General features: G+C 37.5%; 1 protein-coding gene across 3 annotated transcripts in view; it reads right to left on the bottom strand.

The window, feature by feature from the left end:
- The window catches only part of ENOX1 (ecto-NOX disulfide-thiol exchanger 1), a 359,470-nt gene that overhangs the window by 63,815 nt on the left and 277,950 nt on the right, over nt 1–17,705 (bottom strand). For all 3 annotated transcript variants that reach the window (XM_053936182.1, XM_053936184.1, XM_053936183.1), the window contains exons 10-11: nt 5,340–5,446; nt 1,993–2,110 (exon numbers count right to left, since the gene is read on the bottom strand). In XM_053936182.1, the coding sequence (XP_053792157.1) occupies nt 1,993–2,110; nt 5,340–5,446 (225 nt within the window). The remainder of the gene's footprint in view (nt 1–1,992; nt 2,111–5,339; nt 5,447–17,705) is intronic.

Below are 17,705 nucleotides of genomic sequence, written 5' to 3'. Positions count from 1 at the left end.
CTAACACAAATAGTAATTAAAAAAATGACCAGAAGAAGGAAAGAAGAATCATGTTTCTGTACATAAGAGTAATACTAAAAAAAGTTCTTTTTCAGTTTATTTTCATTTACCAATGTTTTATAACCAATAGGTCTTGGTTTAATTCCAAGTTCCCTCTATTGTCATTCACAGAAGAACCAAATGCACTTGCTTTAACTGAGAGTGGAGTGTTGAAAGAAGAACATTTATTTGAGAACTGGATGACTATGTATGCAGCAGGATAGATCAACTCCACTGAGTTTAAGAGGATGATGAATGGTACAACAAACAATGATGGACACATACACAAGTGGATTCATATTGCTAAATTTTGATTTAGAATGCAACACATTACTGGGTTTGCTCAAGAGCCCACATTGTAACAATACAAATAACCTGAAATTGTTTGTGATAGAATATTGTAGAAATCTCAGATATCAAAACTTTTGACAGTAATGCTTTTTTTCATGCATGAAAACCAAATATGCTTTCCTATCTGTGGTGTTACAAAATGAATGACCAGCTCTGCCCTAAGCATGCATATGTTAAACCTGCTGAATTGGTAAGTATTGCAGTTCAAAACATTCCTGCATCTCTTCTGGCATGCAGGCTATATGTATTTCTGGCTCCACCTTCCTCTTGTTAGTTCTAATGACTTTTCATAATGAGAGTGGACACAGTCAATGTAAAATGATTAGATAGTAATTAGATAGTAATAGATGCTGATTTCTAGCAATTCCTGGTCTGCAACAACTCACTGTCTCAGCTTCATACACTCTGCTAATGGCATTTAGAAAATAAAAATAAAAAAAAAACAAGCCTAGCAAAAATTAAGGCTGCCCTTTATGGGTTTTATTGTTGTATTTTTCTTCCAGGAAAAATATTAAATCTCCCCTCAAAAGAGATGTTACAGTAAAAATTTCTTTGCTAGAACGACATTCTTTCCTTTGGTCTTTACTTCTGGGGCCCTTCATCCTCACACAGTATCTTGTCACAGAAGGAGCCAAAGAGTTCTTCTCTCTGTAAGTTTGAATTCACACCTTTCACCTGGCATACAAAGACTTGAAATCATTGAATGGATGAAGTGCTTTCCTTTCTTACTATGGTGCCTGTATGAACAGGAACAGGTCAAGATTACCCTAGTGGAGACTCTCAGTTTGCTTCCATATTATTCCTATCTTCTTTATTTTCCTGAAAGTTTACTGCTGCCTGGCAGTTTCTAGTCATGTTTTGTCTTCAGCTCCTGAATATTTCATTCTTTATATGAGTGTCTAAACAAACAAACCCTTGTTAGCAACTCACAAATTATTAGCCAATGCCAAGAAATAGAGCAAAGCATACATCGAGATCATGTTACCAGTTCGTAAATCTGGCAGCTTCTGAGCCACCTCTTGGTGTCCATCCTGGATAGCAGAGTATGTGTAGAAAGCTGAAAAAGCTGTTTTTCTTATTCACATTACATATACCCTTGTTCTTGGACTCATGATAGCCATCTAATGAGTGTCTAATTCATGCAGAATGCAGTACCATACTGTGAAATAGGTACCCTGACAGGGCAGTATGAAACCAAAAAAGTCCCTCAGTCAACATACTATTTATTATAGAGACTAGAGATTATTATGTCTTCGTTGCAAAGAAAGGTACAGCTTAGAGAATACTGACCAAAGCATAACTTGAACTGGTCTTATAATAAAACATCATTTCCACCATGGAATGAAATGCTGTCATGCAAAGCTGCAGAGAGTGCAGTAAGGAAGCATAATGCTTCCAGCCAAGGGCAGAACTGGAGAATTTTAATCATTGTAAAACATTGCAGGTGACAGACATCTCCTAGAGACAGCTTGCATCATTCAAATAACTGATTTATGAGGGTTTAAAATAAGATACTGTCTTATATAATCAGCTATTAACATGTCACTTCTCATATATAAGTTTTTGTTTGTTTTTAGTAAAACAACACTTGCATATATTTACCTGAATCATCTACTCTCAGCTTTTTACTGGGATTGTCACCACTGTCATCATCGGACATTTCCATCTCCTCTTCCCGGCGGATTCCCATGAGCTGTTCACTGTGAGCATTTCGGAGCTCCTAAAAGCCAAAATTACTTTTTGTCAGTATTAACTTCCATAAAGTTATTATGCATTATTTAGTCTCTGTTTTTAATACTGATCTGATTTTAATTATACATCATTTATCATTGTAATCATATTTATTTGTGTATGAATATTTATAAAAACAGAAGCACAGGGAATTATTCCTGTGAAAGAAATGAGTTTATCAAAGGACAAGAATGATCTTTAGACCTGCTAAACAGAGGGAAATGTTTTAACAGCAAGGATAATACTTAAAAGCTGGTGTATAAAGCAGACTGATAAAGAGATTGTCAGCTTGCTTAAGGGATAACTAATTCTTGCTTCCCTCTGCCACTTAGGGTACGATTCATTTGGCCAAATGTAGGTGTCTCCAACACACAAAGGTGTATTAACTAAAAGTGCCTCATTCTCTCTGCTGATTGCAAAGAGTGCAGACAGCGCAGATGAAGAGCTGTGTATTTGTAAGTGCCTAATGCTGGTCAAAGGAATCTCACCCCCTGTCCCTACGCCCAGATTGCCTTGGATTTAAAAGACGTGGTCCCACGATGCTGGCCTGATAATCCTTGTATCTTGATCCAAAACGAGTGGCAGCAGGGACAGCTCTGTCTCTGGGTGACTGCTGCAAGGGCAGGCAGGCAGCCCCTGCACATGTCACCAGGAAAAGGATCAGCAGGCACGTGGGCTTTGTAGGAGTCTAGACGGTCTTTGTTCTGGGCAGAAAAGCTGGCGAGGGCGTAGCGGCTGCCTTTTTAACGGCAGCACTGAGAAGATTGAGAGGACTCTATTTTGTCCTAATAATCCTGTCAGGTGTAACATGGGGATGCTGCACTGTGATTAGTGTAGGCTTTGTCCACCCGTAGACAGCTAATTTTTCTGCCAACAAAGAGCTTAATTCCCAAAGAGGTGGTTTGAAATCTTTGAAACAAGGGAGAGTTGTGTGGAAGGAGGAGACAGCATTGAGGAGTCTGACAACAGCTCTGTGCAATTAACAATAATCTGTCAGAGAGAGGCTGCGTGAAAAAAAGGGAAGGCGTTTCTCTTGAGCTGTACCCTTGGTTCATCGGCAGATCTCAAATATTCTGAAAAATGTATCCGTGCTCATTAATCCCAGCAAAGGCAAGGAACCTAATTAGTGGGTGTTTTACAGGGGAATAATTTGAAATAAAAAAAAAAAAAATTATTAAGAGGCTAAGTTGTCAACCAGTGTCTAATGAAATCAGAAGCATCCCTGGAAGAAACTGGCAAGCCATTTCTGAATTCCTTAGTGGAAAAGCCCCCTGAACATTTTCCTGGGGAAGGATACTGCATGTATGAGCAGACATCCGCTTACATTTACTCCCTCATTAGTGGACAAATGTTCTTGATGGATCAGCATCTACATTATCAGCAAAGTCAATAATTTTCTATGGAGAATCTCTATGTATTCAAGTCTTTTCTTTGCCTTGGGTTTCTAGGAAGGCTTTTCTAAATTCAGGAAAAAACTGGAAGGTGATCAAGTAATTAAACAAATCAGCAGATAATATAATTAGATATTAGAAGATGCAATTTAAATCAAATATACCATTTGATTTATTTACATCACATTTCATATCTGAAAAACAGGCATTTCCAAAATGTATTGGTTTATCTAGATGGTTTATATAATTTTGAATTGTTTTAGTTATCCTCCTCTTAGAAAAACATAAGGCAGTAGTTTTTGAAAAAAAATGAGTAGAGAATTAACATTTCTGGAAAGTCCAACTCTTACACATTTCAGTTTATTAAATATTTAGAAACCAGCAAATGAATGACACACCACATCCCTTTACAGAAAGTTAGTTTAAGAAGGGATGATCTTAGTATAATTAAAATAATCTACTAGCAAATCAGATTTTTGTATTTCTCTAAAAGATAAGACAAAGATCAATCCCCAACTTCCCAACTTTCAATTGAACAAAGGCATTATCCACTATGTATATGAAATATTTGTGAACAAAATGCAAAATACAGTTTGTACCAATAAATTATGCTAACATTTTATTTTAAGTGTCCCATTATTGAAGTAATTTTGTATTCACCATAATAGCACTGATAATAAAGTATTCATTTGGTATTCATGTAGATGTTACATTTAGTGCCATTGGTATTCAACTGTAATTTAGCATTAGTTAATGGACACTTAAAATGTTATCCAAATGATTTATATCACAGCACTTCAGTGTTTCTCAAACTAAGTGTACAACACTTATTTTACAAGTGTACTACAAAATAATTAAATAAGTGCACCTTACCTTCTAAAGTTTTTATTCTGAGACAGAGAAAAATCATTTAGAGGACTGTGATAGTAACAATCAACACACTGTACCACATGGCGGTAAACCAAGAGTATGTAAATTGCTCATATTAAAATTAAAAAAAAAAAGGAAGAAGAAAGAAAACAAAGACAGCGGTACTTACTTTTTAAAATACAGGCTCATAGCGTATATACTGAATTAAAATTGAAAGCTGGATGACCAAAACACAGGATGAGGTCTAGCACTTCCTTTGCTGCCACTCACAGCAAGGGGAGTTAGAATCCCATTTCCTTTGCTCATGCTTATGACAGTCACACATGCATGGTCCCACACTGCTAACTCTGTGTGGTTGTATGATTACATTTATACTGGTTTCTTTGCAAGCAGAATACTTAGCATCAACACAAGTGATGTATCTACTTTTTTAAAGATAAACATAGAACAAATGGGAAGGAATAGGTCACAGTTATGGACTTAATATTCTTAAGTCATTATTTAGGAAAGAAATTTTTTATTTTATTTTCACTCAAAGTCATCTTATAATGACCATAAGATGGCACAGTGAAAAAAAAATCTTTGCCACAGAATTCTTCTTTTAAAATCAGATCACGATGATTCCTAAATTCCTTATTTGAAAATATTGTTCCTAATTTCACTATGTCAGTTCATTATTTTAGATAGTAAACATAATCTTCTAATGATTTCCCAAATTTTGCATGAAAAATAAAAACACATTGCTCCCTGTCTTCATGTTATTTAATGGCTATTACCATAATGAGAGCAATGGGAGCAATTCATACTGTAGATGAGACTGCAAACGGCCAGTTGATTAACAGCTAAAATGGTAGCTGTAAATATTGCCAAATACACTATGTCCAGCTACAATCACACTCGTTCTGTGTCAATCCAGCTGTGAGATGATGGATAGAAAGTAAAAATAAAATCACCAACCTCAGAATGTTTTCGCCAAATGTCTATGTTCTTTCGCTGGGCTTTCGAGAAATGGTCCCAAGCTTTTTGTCTGGTAGAAGCGTTGAAAACGGCGACAATCTGCTCAACTTTGGTGAACAAGGAAGTCAAACAAGACAAGCAATTTATGTTGTGATCACTATAGAGAAGCAAAGCAAAGACACTAGGAGTCTATGGATGATGTCATTACTGAAACAACATCATCAATATCCATCCAATGAGGTGTCTTTCGTACTTACATTGTATCAATGTTGGAGATGTCTCCCTTCAAGTCTGTCTCCATAACTTTAGTCTACACAACTCTTAACTATGCACCAAAAACCAGGCATGCAGATGCTTCCCCATGATGTCTGCAACCACTCCCTGTGCTGGCACACACCTTTGCGTGTGTGGCAATAGGTGTGTGACCACAGAAATGACCCTCAAGACATCCACCTGACACAGGTTCTCCCGCAGCAGCGGCGTACAGACAAGCGGGCTGCATGGACAGAAGCATGGAGGGCAGGCAGGCTCTGCTTTGAAGGGTGACTATCTGATAGTGGGAACTTGTCAGCAGGTGGGAAGGGCTAAACCTTCCACCTGGAGGAGGCTAAACCTTCTACCTGCAGGTACATCAACCCTGCAGGCTGTGGCTGCAGCTGCTGCTTCTCCTCCACTCAATATCAAAGGGCTCACCTGTGGTAGATCAGTGCTGTCTCCATGGTCTATGTATGGTTGGTTACTTTTTTCTTTCATATAAGATGAAGAGCAGATGTGAAATGGGCTTCCCTCATTCAACTCTAATCAATTTGTTCTGAAGCCAAATGTCAGTATTTAAATCAGTTTTCTAGGATAATTAGGATCCTCAAGTTTTTAGCTATTTGTTCATCTCAGTTGAGAAAGCTTTTCTCTCAACACTCTTTCTCTTCAGTTACAAGTAAAATTGTCCTTCCACAACAGTGACCTGCCTAAAAATAATTTGGCCAAGATGTAAGTTGCCTTGATCCCAGCACAATTAACTGAAGAAAGCACCAATAAATCCAGATTTTCTACAAAAAAAACCTCAGCTGTGCTCATGAATGAGCAGTTGTGCCAGCCTATGAAGTCAAACTGAAAAATGCTTCAACTCTTTGACAAGGTTCTTTGCTATTTATCTCTTTAGATTCCTGGGTGGAAACAATGTCCTTTCTTTATCAAGTGGCAGCTTGCAGCACTTCTTGTTCCTCTCACTGAAAAGTGGTGGCAGGAGTGCTGTAACACCCTCTGCCCTGCTCCCTTATCTTGCTGATCTAGAGTTTCTCTCATTCTTCCCTTAAGTCAGAGATGTAGAGAATCTTATTATACATAGCAACCTCTCCTTCCTAAAATGGTGAGCTCACCTACTGAAGCAGTATCTTTCACCTCTAGAATGGAAAGTTAATCTCTCTCATTTGAGCACATTTCTTCTCTTTTTTTTTACCACTTTTGAAGGCTGCTTTCAGATTCCAGAAAATTACAACATTTTGAATGGAAGTTTTTCTTTCAGGGATGATTAATTGCCTTCTAAAGTCACAGAAAATAATTGTAGTTCATTTTTTTTTTAAACTAATAAGTATAGGTAGTTTACAATAAAGGAAGTGTTTCAGACCTACAGTCATGATCTTACCCATTTGTAATCCATTCAACTTTTAAAGGTAGATGTGATAATTTCAGCCCATTAGAACTTGCTTAGACTAAAGAGTGGATGTATCAAGGAAGTAATGCTGTGTATATTTTTTCAATTAATTTGAAAAGAATGAAAATGGTAAAGCACTCTATTATTATGTGTATAGAAATTGAGGCTAGAATTTAATTACTGTCATTCTGTTGATGACCCAGGTGCTCAGAAAATTTTGCCTAATTAACAATCTGTTTTCAGTTTGCAAGTGGAAATTCAAGTAGAAAAGATTCACAAAGATACAAGGAAAAGCTGGTTTGCCATTTTCCACTAATAAGTATTAATAAGATCATCTGAATTTTGAAAAACATTTGAACTTTAAAGTGTTTAATTTCCATTATGTGAACAGGTGCTAAGATTTATCAAAAGTCATTATCTGATAATTTCAGAAACTTTCCTCAATGGAAACACAAGCTAGGAAGATGCCATAGCTTCTTCTTGGATAATTGAAATAGACAAAGTGAATACTAAAAGGATCTTCTTCACTTACCTAACTTTTTGGAATTAAAAAAGTGACGAGAGAGGTAGGATAGTATGAATACAACATGCTAAAAATGAAGGCATTTAAAGAAACTTTATGAAACAGGTAGCAACAGATAATAAAAAGGAAGATGCAGAGGAGAATACTAAATTAGTATGTATCAAGAAGCACATACCAGTGCTCTATTCAAAGAAAGTGTCAATGTATGTACAGCAATTTCAATATTCACAGCAATCTAGCCTATGAAGCTTTGTAAATTCCACCATAAAAGGTCTCCAAGAATTACATTAGAGCTAAACAGCAGCCAAGGCCATGGTTTGACAGTACAGGGAAGTGCCTCCACATCTTTTTGTACTGCACCAAAATCCTGCATTCATGTGCTATGAGATGGCAATTCAATGTAAATCTGCTCTGCCACGTTTGTTCTTGTTGCACCAAGACTCATTTGTTTTCTCATAGGTACCGTGGAAGCCTAAAGCTGGCGTAATACTTGTGCTGTGTGAAATTGGAAGACATGATGTACCGACTCCTGATCAGGATCAAATTTGTATGGGTAAGTGATCCAGTAGCACACAGCCCATAGGGATGGTAGATTCACCCCTAAGGAGAAGCCATGAAAAGTTTATATTAGATGAGAAACTCCTCAGTTAACTCATTTTTTGTCTGTGTCTGGGTAAAACTTGGCCAAAGAGAGGCCCCAGATTTTGGGCAGATATCTCCATAATCTGAGTCTCATTGCTGACCATGGTTTTCAGATTATTTCTGATCTCCAGGAAGAAATTTCCAAAACTATATAACAGGTTGTATCTATCTCTCCAAGAATTGAACAACAGAATTCACTATAGTGTCAACTGTGACTGGTAAGTAGAATTATTAAGTAATATGAAATATTCATTGTCAAGCATCTGTTAGTGAGTTCTATGCTATATCAAATTTTCATTGACCATATGCAAAGCTATTTCCTTACTAAATTAGGATTTAAAAAAACACATTGTTCTGGAAGGGTCCATAACATGTCATGTTTTTCTCATCAATATAGCTTACAGGATGTAAGTAATTGCATCTTTCCTAATGACTTATTCCATGGCTGCTAATTTACGCTGCATGTTTTGGACAAAGGATTATTATCTAATTGTTTTTCTGCTGTGTTATAAATAACCAGAAAGACCCAAATAACTAAGCCTAGAGTGATATGCAAGTGGAATACACTTTATTAGAGGTGCCAGCTCATAGTAAGTATATTAATAGGAACTTTAAGCCTCGGTTTCTTCTGCCATAAAGAATGCTACCTGGAAAAAGTATTGCTAGCAAGTATAAAGTAAAAGCAACCTGAAAAACTAGGAAAAACAGCAAAAATCCCTTAAACAATGCCTGCAGAAGTTGCATAGAAGATTGTATTAAATGGAAAACTAGAATATCTCCAGGGTAAGAAAATATTTGATACAGGATATTTGAAACTTGTACTACCAAAGAAAAACAGAAATCAATCAGAACCAGTGTAGCCTCATCTGCAGATTAATTTATCAAGCAGTCTATTTTACATACATGATTGAGTGAAGGCTGAAATTTATCTCTGGGTTCAGGAGTTAAGAAGTACTCAATTTTTCCTTTGCTTATTACATTACAAGCTGCCGTGCATATTATTTTATACTATATATTGTACTATATGTAATTTATAATATAAAAAGAAACAAAATAGAAACCAAAAAAAAGTCGTAGAATAAAAAAAAAAGTCTTGGCTGGCAGATAAAATAATCAGATTTCATGTAGAATTTTACTCCAAATTCTACCAATTAAGGACACAGGATGACAAGGGCTTTGCACTAAATTGCTGCAAGTGTCAGAGTAGAATATATGGCAATTTAGCACAGAAAAATTCTGTAAGAGTGTGACAGTTGACATGAAGGGTAAAAGAAAAATTCAACCCATAAAATTACAGTGTAAAGGAAACTGTTACAGTAAACGTATAACACGCTTTTCAAATATAGAGTTGCAGCACAGGGAGGATATAGAGTTGGCGTGGTTTGGGTCAGAAGCCCTGTTGCTGAATTCTGACTAAGCTGCAGTCTGCCAATCGATTTGGCTCCAAGCCCAGCAAACCAAGGAATTACAGTAGTCAAGGCTAGATGCTGTAGTGAATGAATTAGAGTCTCCAGGTCAGTTTTGGATAGGGAAGAGAATATTTTTGGCAACAGTCCTGAAAGGCATTTGGTAATGAGCTGAACAGAACTTAGCATTAAGTCCAAGGCTAAAATTGTGCATTGGTAAATGACATGTGACACTGGTACGAGAAATGGTAGACAGATTGCAGAGTAATGAAACATGTATTATTTAAATTAATTTGAGCCAAACACTCATTCTTTTGGTTATGGTTACTTTTAAAAAAGAATTTGCCTTTCTCACTTTTAGAGCTGAAAACCTGCAGCTTCTCCGTGTTGCTCAATTCACATGCCACAGACGGAGAAACAGATGTGATTGCCTTTGACTCGCAGAAGAAAACGTAAGAGTTGGAAATATCACCCTGGGGAAGACTGTAGATAATGCAAGGGATGGGTCCTAAAGTAAAGCATACCGCAGCTGGATACATAAGCAAGGGCCATTACAGATTTGTATAGTGAAGATACAGGTTTTGACAGCTGTGTGAAATACCTCATCTGCCCCTCCGCTTTGCTTTTGATTTTGTCAGAGTTTTGTGTTTGGCTGTGTTTTTTTAAAAAAACTTTTTAAAATTCACAATTATCTGCAACTCTGTCAGAGAAATTTGGTCTGTGTGCTGCCCAGATGCCTGTAGGTTCCTTAAGGCATGGTGTTAAGACATAGCATGACAAAGGAGAAAACCATAGGACTTCACTATTATATCCCCAAATTCCACTGTTTTGGACAGATCGAGAGAATGGTGCCTGCAGTGATTTATCTCCCAAATTGTTTTTCTGTGTGGGCGGTCAGCTTGCAAGGATGCCATTCCTCAACCTGCCCTTCTACCAATAACTACACCTGTACTAGTGATCAAAACCAACCAGGGACCATTCTTGTTCCCTGAAACCAGCAGGCACAACATGCTGAGTGTCCCTGCAGTGACAGCGCTTCTCTCTTCCCAGAAAGATGCATTTCTGGGAAACTACTTGGCCTGCATCAAACTCTAAATTGTATCACATTTTGTGGGAAACCACTAGCTAACACAAAGCAACAACTTTCTAACAGCTGAACAGTATGGGCCAGCCTGCCCTAGCTCAGCTTAATTTAATCCCGCAGACAGAGTCAGGGGGATCATCCTTTACTAGCAGTCTCACCTTTTCTGCTCTCATCCTGGTACAGAGGTCTCATCAGTGCAGACAGCAATTACAAGACTTACCAGAGGAAGAAGGATGTTTTCCTCCTACCTTGTCTCACCTACCTGAATACTGGAAAGAATGTCCTCTTTCTAAATTATTTCTACCTTTGACTAGGTCTACAGCATTTGAGACCAGCAGGGTGTGTCTGGGTTCATGCTTGGCCCCTCTTCCTGCTCCATCTGACTCAGACTGGCCCTAGTCAGTCTGCTTGTGTGGGTTATTAAGAGGCTGAGTGAATGGTCAATGGTCTATATCTGGGTGATGTACAAAGAAATACTTATTTCTAATACAGTAAGGAGATCCTTCCACATAGACAAAGAAAAAAAAGAAGTATTTATACCACAACACTTACTAGAACCCCTGGTCTTGTAAGAATATTGAATCCCTGTGTCAGCAGCCATTGTTTTCCTTTCTCCTTCTTTCAGCTAAGGAAACTATGGGGAACAGTGAAAGAGGGAGCAGTATGGGGATACTAAAAGTGGCCAATTTACCGGACTCACACAGAAACCTGTGCAGTAACTTGTCTGAGGCACGTATATCAAGAATTGATAGTTCTAGAAATAGAACGCTCCCCGTTAAACTTTGAAATTAAAGAAAAAATACCCAACAATTTAATTAAAGAGAGCCCATTTTGCCCTGCAAGGAATTGCTAGAAAATCTATCTACAATTTAAGCTTTGAAAATCTTTTAGGTTATGAAACTGTGGTTTAATTTACAACAGAGAAATTGACAGCTTGGTGTAACTGCAAAAGCTGGCACTGTGCCATGTGATAAATCACTTGGACTCAACAAGGCCACTTCACCTTCATGTCATTTCTCAACAAACAGGAACCTGACATCAGACCAGCGCAACACAGGAGGGCAAGTACAAATGCACAGTACCTGCTCTTTCAACATCACCATTTTACATTACCGAATGGACTTTATGGACCTTGTGTTGACAATCAGAAAAAAGACTTAGAAAAACCTCAACTCCCCCCCACCAACTCAAAGGAAGATGAAGTGAATGCTGCTTTCTTCATTGGCTTGACAAGATTATAAACCATCCCCAAAGTATTGCAGTTAATTAGCTGTTCTTTCCTTTATTTATTGTTAGGCACAGCTTTCTTCTCAGTTCTCAGATTTAAAAATAGCAAAAGTGGGAACTACCATTTTTTGTAAATCTGTCCAAAAAGAGAACTCCCAGGGAACTCTGCAATGTAGGAACATCATAAATGGCATTAAGCCGTTGCAGGTCCCATTAAGTGAAGTAATAATTATGCAGGAATCTTGCAGATTAAAATGTTCCTAGGAGATCAGGAGGGCAGTATTTTTAGGGGGGCATAATATGATTTCTTTTGCTGAAGAAAAAGGATGAAGATGTGGATGAGGAGGTTTCAACATCAATAGCCTCTACTGGCAATCAAAACAAAAAATTGTCTCACGCACTTCAGGTGTGAAATTTACTTCTCCATCTGTTGCCATACCTTATGTTCTCTTGCCTGCCGTGACTTCTTCCTTCTGTATTTTTGTTCCTTCTGTGCGTGTCCATCTTCTTTTCCCACATAGTCTATCCCTTTCCAAAACTCTTTTCTTTCCCCATAACTATCATCTCTATCATCGTCATAAACTACAGCATTTATGAAAAATTCAGTGATTTGACATGAAGCATGACTTAGTACACCCCGAAGGGAGCAAGTATTTCAATCACTCATAGTTGCATAGGATTGTTCATATTTATAAGGTTTATTCAATCATTTATAAGCAGTCTGAACAGCTTTAGACGTGCAGACCACATCGTATGCACAGCCAACTCATCCTTTTGGGTGAAACCACTTTTCCTTCCATGCCTGATGTCTCTTTGCTCATTCTTTATTTTCATAGAACATTTACAGCTCAGTTCTGTGATGCATCAGGCCCTTACCCCGGTCTCTACTCAGCCAGAGTACAGAGCCAGCTACTTCAAAACAACCACAGATTTCCACGTGCTTCTTTGCCTTGAACCTTGTGTCTTCATCTAGGAGAAATGCAGATTCCAAGCAAGTGGCACAAGTTTTCAAAATAGACTGAAATCTTTTGGAAGGCAGTGCTTTTATTTTTCTGCAAAATACCATACCTATTTAATGGGCTACATTAAAAAAAAAAAAAAAAACAGAAACAACAAAACCTCTTAAAAATAACAGAAGAGCTTCTGTTGAAATTCTATCCATTCTTAAATCAATACCAATATTTGTATTCACTTCAGGTGAAGTGACAGACAATGGAAGGAATGCAGAAATTCAAAGAAAATGAAACACAGAAGAACAAGCTATGCAAAATACTACAAATTGCAACCACCAAGGGTTATGCTGCCAAAAGAAAGGGAGGAACTGCAAGAGCGCAAGGTAAAATAAAAATGGAGCCTTTCATCTCTATTCTCTGTCACTGCCACAGCATCCTGCATAGAAATGCTTTTGAGAATGTGTATATGAGATAGAAAATGTCATAGTTAGAAGGACAACTGAGAAAAGAATAGGGAGATCCAGCTGAGCTTTACTGGACAAATTATCAGTATAGAAACAAGCCAAGAGCACACTGACTAAATGAGCTAACAAAAGGAACTGGATGGATTGCAGAGGTTATTTTGTACTTAATTTTTTTTTCTTTTTTAGAAATGCATCAAGGTAGAAAGTAATAGTGGTAACTAATTACATGAATAATTAATGTTTGCATTATAGTGGCATTCTACGACACCAACTGAGAACTGGGCTGCACTGTAAAAACACATTATATGACTCAATCTCTTTCACAAAGAGCTTAATGGTGACCTAAAAATTGCACATAAAGTAAGCTTATATTTTTGAATTAGTCAGTTGCAAAGAAAAGAAAGACTGTAAGACTGGACAATTAAAGAGCAGGAAAATCCTTTTAAAAGTTGTTATTAATGTGGAGCAATTCAAAGAATACTCTGGAAAGCATGATTGTATATAAAAAGTCTGAATGCTAAGAGAATTTTAACCAGCATGCCTTTAATACCTGTAATGAAACTGGCTTCATTTTTGGTACTATGAGAATACTAGAAAGTGGAAGGATTTTTGTGAGAAAGTACTGATGTATAGAGTTTAAAGGAAATCAGATGAGACAGTGATTTTACCAATCATCATAGTATCAATGTAAATTTTATCTTTTGTAAAGCAAGAGAGCAACTTCTGAAGTGAACCTGTAAAGAGAAAAACAAAACTGATGCCAATCATTTTTTAAAGAGAACTAAAAAAGGATTTTTAACATTTTTCTTACTTTTTTAACATTAAAAAAATGTGAAGGCATTGATAATGTTAAAACAGATTAAATCATATCCAGGGAGATCAGAGAATGAAAATGAAGAAACCTGAAAGGAGGAGAATTTTATTAAGTCTATTGAGAATGCTTTTCCCTTCAGAATTATTTAAATACTTTTTTTTTTTGATAGGGATGTAATTAATTTCAGATATCTACCAGCTATTTGATAAAAATATTTGATGTAATCTAATATACCACTGGAGTCCTTTAGTAGAAAGGAAAGGAAAATTCAAGGTTAAAATTGTGAGAGTCCCAAAAAGGGGCACATGACACACAGCCTTCTCCCCAAACCTTTGATTCTTCTTAAATGGACAGGCCTACTGAATCAGCTCGAAGCTGAATCTAGCTTCACTTCCTGTTTCACAAATAAGAGCTGAAGATGCTTAGCAACAGGCAAAGCAGGTAAACTCGATAATCTCATAATCCATAGAATCATAGAATGGTTTGGATTGGAATGGATTTTAAAGATCTGGTTTCAACCTCCTGCCATGGGCAGGGACACCTTCCACTAGACCAGGTTGCTCAGAGCCCCATCCAACCTGACCTTGAACACTGCCAGGGATAGGGCATCCACAGATTCTCTGGGCAACCTGTGCCAGTGCCTCACCACTCTCACAGAACTTTTCTTCCTGATATCTAATCTAAACCGGTCCCCTTTCAGTTTAAAGACATTCCCCCTTGTCCATGTTCATGCTGGACATGAGGAAGAATTTTTCCAGTGGTTAACCATTGGAACAGGCTGCCCAGGGCAGTGGTGAAGGTACCATCCCTGGAAGTGCTTAAGAAATGACTGGATGTGGCACTTAGTGCTATGGTTTAGTTGGCATGGTGGTGTTCATTCAAAGGCAGGACTCAAATGATCTTGAAGGTCTTTTCCAACCTTACTGATTCTATAATTCTATGTCAAGTAATCTGGCCAGGGGGCTCCATGATAGAATCCACCTTCCCACTGTTCCCCCACAGGCACACAAGAGACTGATTCATAGACTCTGATGCGGACATGGTTTCAGAGTCCACTAAGTCCATTAGTTCTTTAGTCAAATGAACAAAAATGATCAAATGATGGAGTGTCATAATCTGCTCAGTAACCAGCCATGGGAGACTTCATTACACCATGTGTAACCTATGAACTAGTAAACTGGGACACTTCCACCACCTTGTGTGTCTTACTCTTTAGATATGAAATTAATTTTTGAATATGGAAATTTTATTCACCTGTAGGTACCTTTTTCAGTGTTGTCAAGGGAGACTGCATTAAATAGTCTGAAAACTCAGTAAGAGGTAGGCAAAGTTTACAGTGCATGGAGAAGAGAGTCAGAGGAGGTAATTGCAGCTTTGGTGTAGTCTAAAAAAACACCAACAGCCCAACAGGGATATCTCTAGGGCCTCCATTTTCCTTAAACATGAGGATCAGTGTCTGTAAACCTTAGATTGAAAAGGTGGTTTGGGAGGAAACAAAACAGAGATGAATGGAAAGTCAAGGGGCAGTGTCAAATGTATCTAAACTGTGGGAGTAAATAGATGTCAAACCATAAAGACAGACCTATCCAAAAATCCTTGAAAGCAATCCATACTTTAAGCACAATTTCAAATCTAGAAAAATGAAGTAATTTAATAAAAAGAAGGAAGTGAACATTTTTCTCTCTTTATCCCTTAAATAACTGAAGAAGCACCATACCAAGGCTAAGACTCCTTGTAGCACTTAAATCAGGTGCTATAAATTTGTGGTGTGACAACAGTAATACACTTTATTTCACAGATTATCCTGGCACAAGTACCTTGATGAGGTATTTAATTCACGTGCTGAGCAATTGACCCAAATTTTAAGGGGTAATCTGCTCAGTAATCTCCTAAATACCTCCAGGCACAAATTTGTAGCAGGAATTTCAATGCCTGTAGTTCTTTATTAGTTAGGCCATAAGATGAAATGGTCTGGTCACAGTAATCCTCATTAATAAGAAAGTATTTTCTACTGAGACCCACTAAGACTGTGTGTGTATGTGTGTGAGTGTGTGTGTTCCAGGTGAGTGAACTTGAAGCCAATTTTATTTCTTTTTCACTCTCCATAACATTCATTGCTGGCATTTTTATCTAACTCCAAGTTCTTCCCTTATGCTACACCTGTCTGTATCAATGCTGTACACAGTAAGTGGGATTAATATGCTCTGAACAAGGCATGTGAAAAGTGGGACATCTGGTTCAGAGCTAGGCCCCCTAGCTCTATGAATCCTCTATGGGCAGCAGAGAAAAAAAATGGCATATCCAAGGGATGATTCATCTTATTGGAAGAACACCATGAGGTCAGTTTGATGACTTATTCTGTGGAGATTCTTATTCTTCTCTTTTGACTGCAAAGAAAGCCCAGAATGGTCAGCTCTAAGTTGACATCTGAACTAGTTCATGGGAGAGGACTGCCACATGATATTTTTAAAATACTGTAATATTTATGTCAAATGGCCACACAGCTGCAGCATTTCACTAGACTTTTGGATCCTTACTGCAGAAGAGAAGAAGTGGGTTTCTGTCAGTCTGCAGAATTTAATAGGCCACACACACCTATTTTGGACATCTTGTATTTTCAAATTCTTCTTCATAAAGCAACTGACATATTGTAGCCAATTATGCAGGACTGTGGAACAGCAGTGGAAAAAGATGCATGAAAAATATTCCTCAGATCAATTCAAATACAGATCAATTCAAATTTCCTTGAAAAAGGGAAGCTCATTTCAGAATCTCCATGCTTAGCAATCTTAGGCATATACATGTGTAAAGGAAAAACATTATCCATCTGTTCGCAGCACGTTTGCAAGGAATTTTAATAAGACATATTAATGCTAATAATGGTCAATGTTCATGATGTTTATAAAATAAACAATGGAGAACATATGGAAAGCTTGTAAAACTTATTCTTATAAAATCCACAGTGTAACACCTTTCCCTGAGATGCTTTTTGCTGACCTTGTCCTCCTAGGCCAGATCTGTCAGAAACTTTCTTCTTCCAGACTCTGCTTTTACTGTGGCACTAGGAAACTTATATTTTGAAGCCAGAGCTATTTCTGTTTTTGTAAGTTCAGCATTCAGCACATTACAGGAGCAAAACAGATAGCCAAAACTGCATATTTCCACCTGAAACTACAGGGATCTCTATTTCCAAGTGACAGATGTTCTACAACAGTTGGTGACAAATGGGCTAATTTAGGCTGATTTAACTAAAGTTCAGCCTGCTGACAATGGGGGATTTTTTTTAATGCAGCTGAAGAAGGCATTTCTGAATGCTAGAGCTGGCTGTTGCACACAAAACTAGAGAGGCCCTGGTGTGAACTGAACAGCACTCCATGCATGGTGCCTGCATCTCTGTGCCTCATACTGCCTTTTAGATGCTGAGACAGAAGACAACAATGCCTAGCAAATTACCAAGGGAATTAGCTAGTCTTTTAAATTTACTTTCTGAACATATGTCCACAGAAATAAAATGTCTTTGGCCCAGACTCTTTGTTTCTATGTTCTGGCATCTAAACTCTTACATTAGGATATATGCCCTATGGTGAATTTGTCTTCTGAGA

The sequence above is a fragment of the Vidua chalybeata genome, chromosome 2 (assembly GCF_026979565.1).
Source record: "Vidua chalybeata isolate OUT-0048 chromosome 2, bVidCha1 merged haplotype, whole genome shotgun sequence".
In the NCBI taxonomy this organism is placed as follows: domain Eukaryota; kingdom Metazoa; phylum Chordata; class Aves; order Passeriformes; family Viduidae; genus Vidua; species Vidua chalybeata.
The sequence above is the reverse complement of the archived record's forward strand: the minus strand, read 5'-3'. Positions and strand labels throughout refer to the sequence as shown.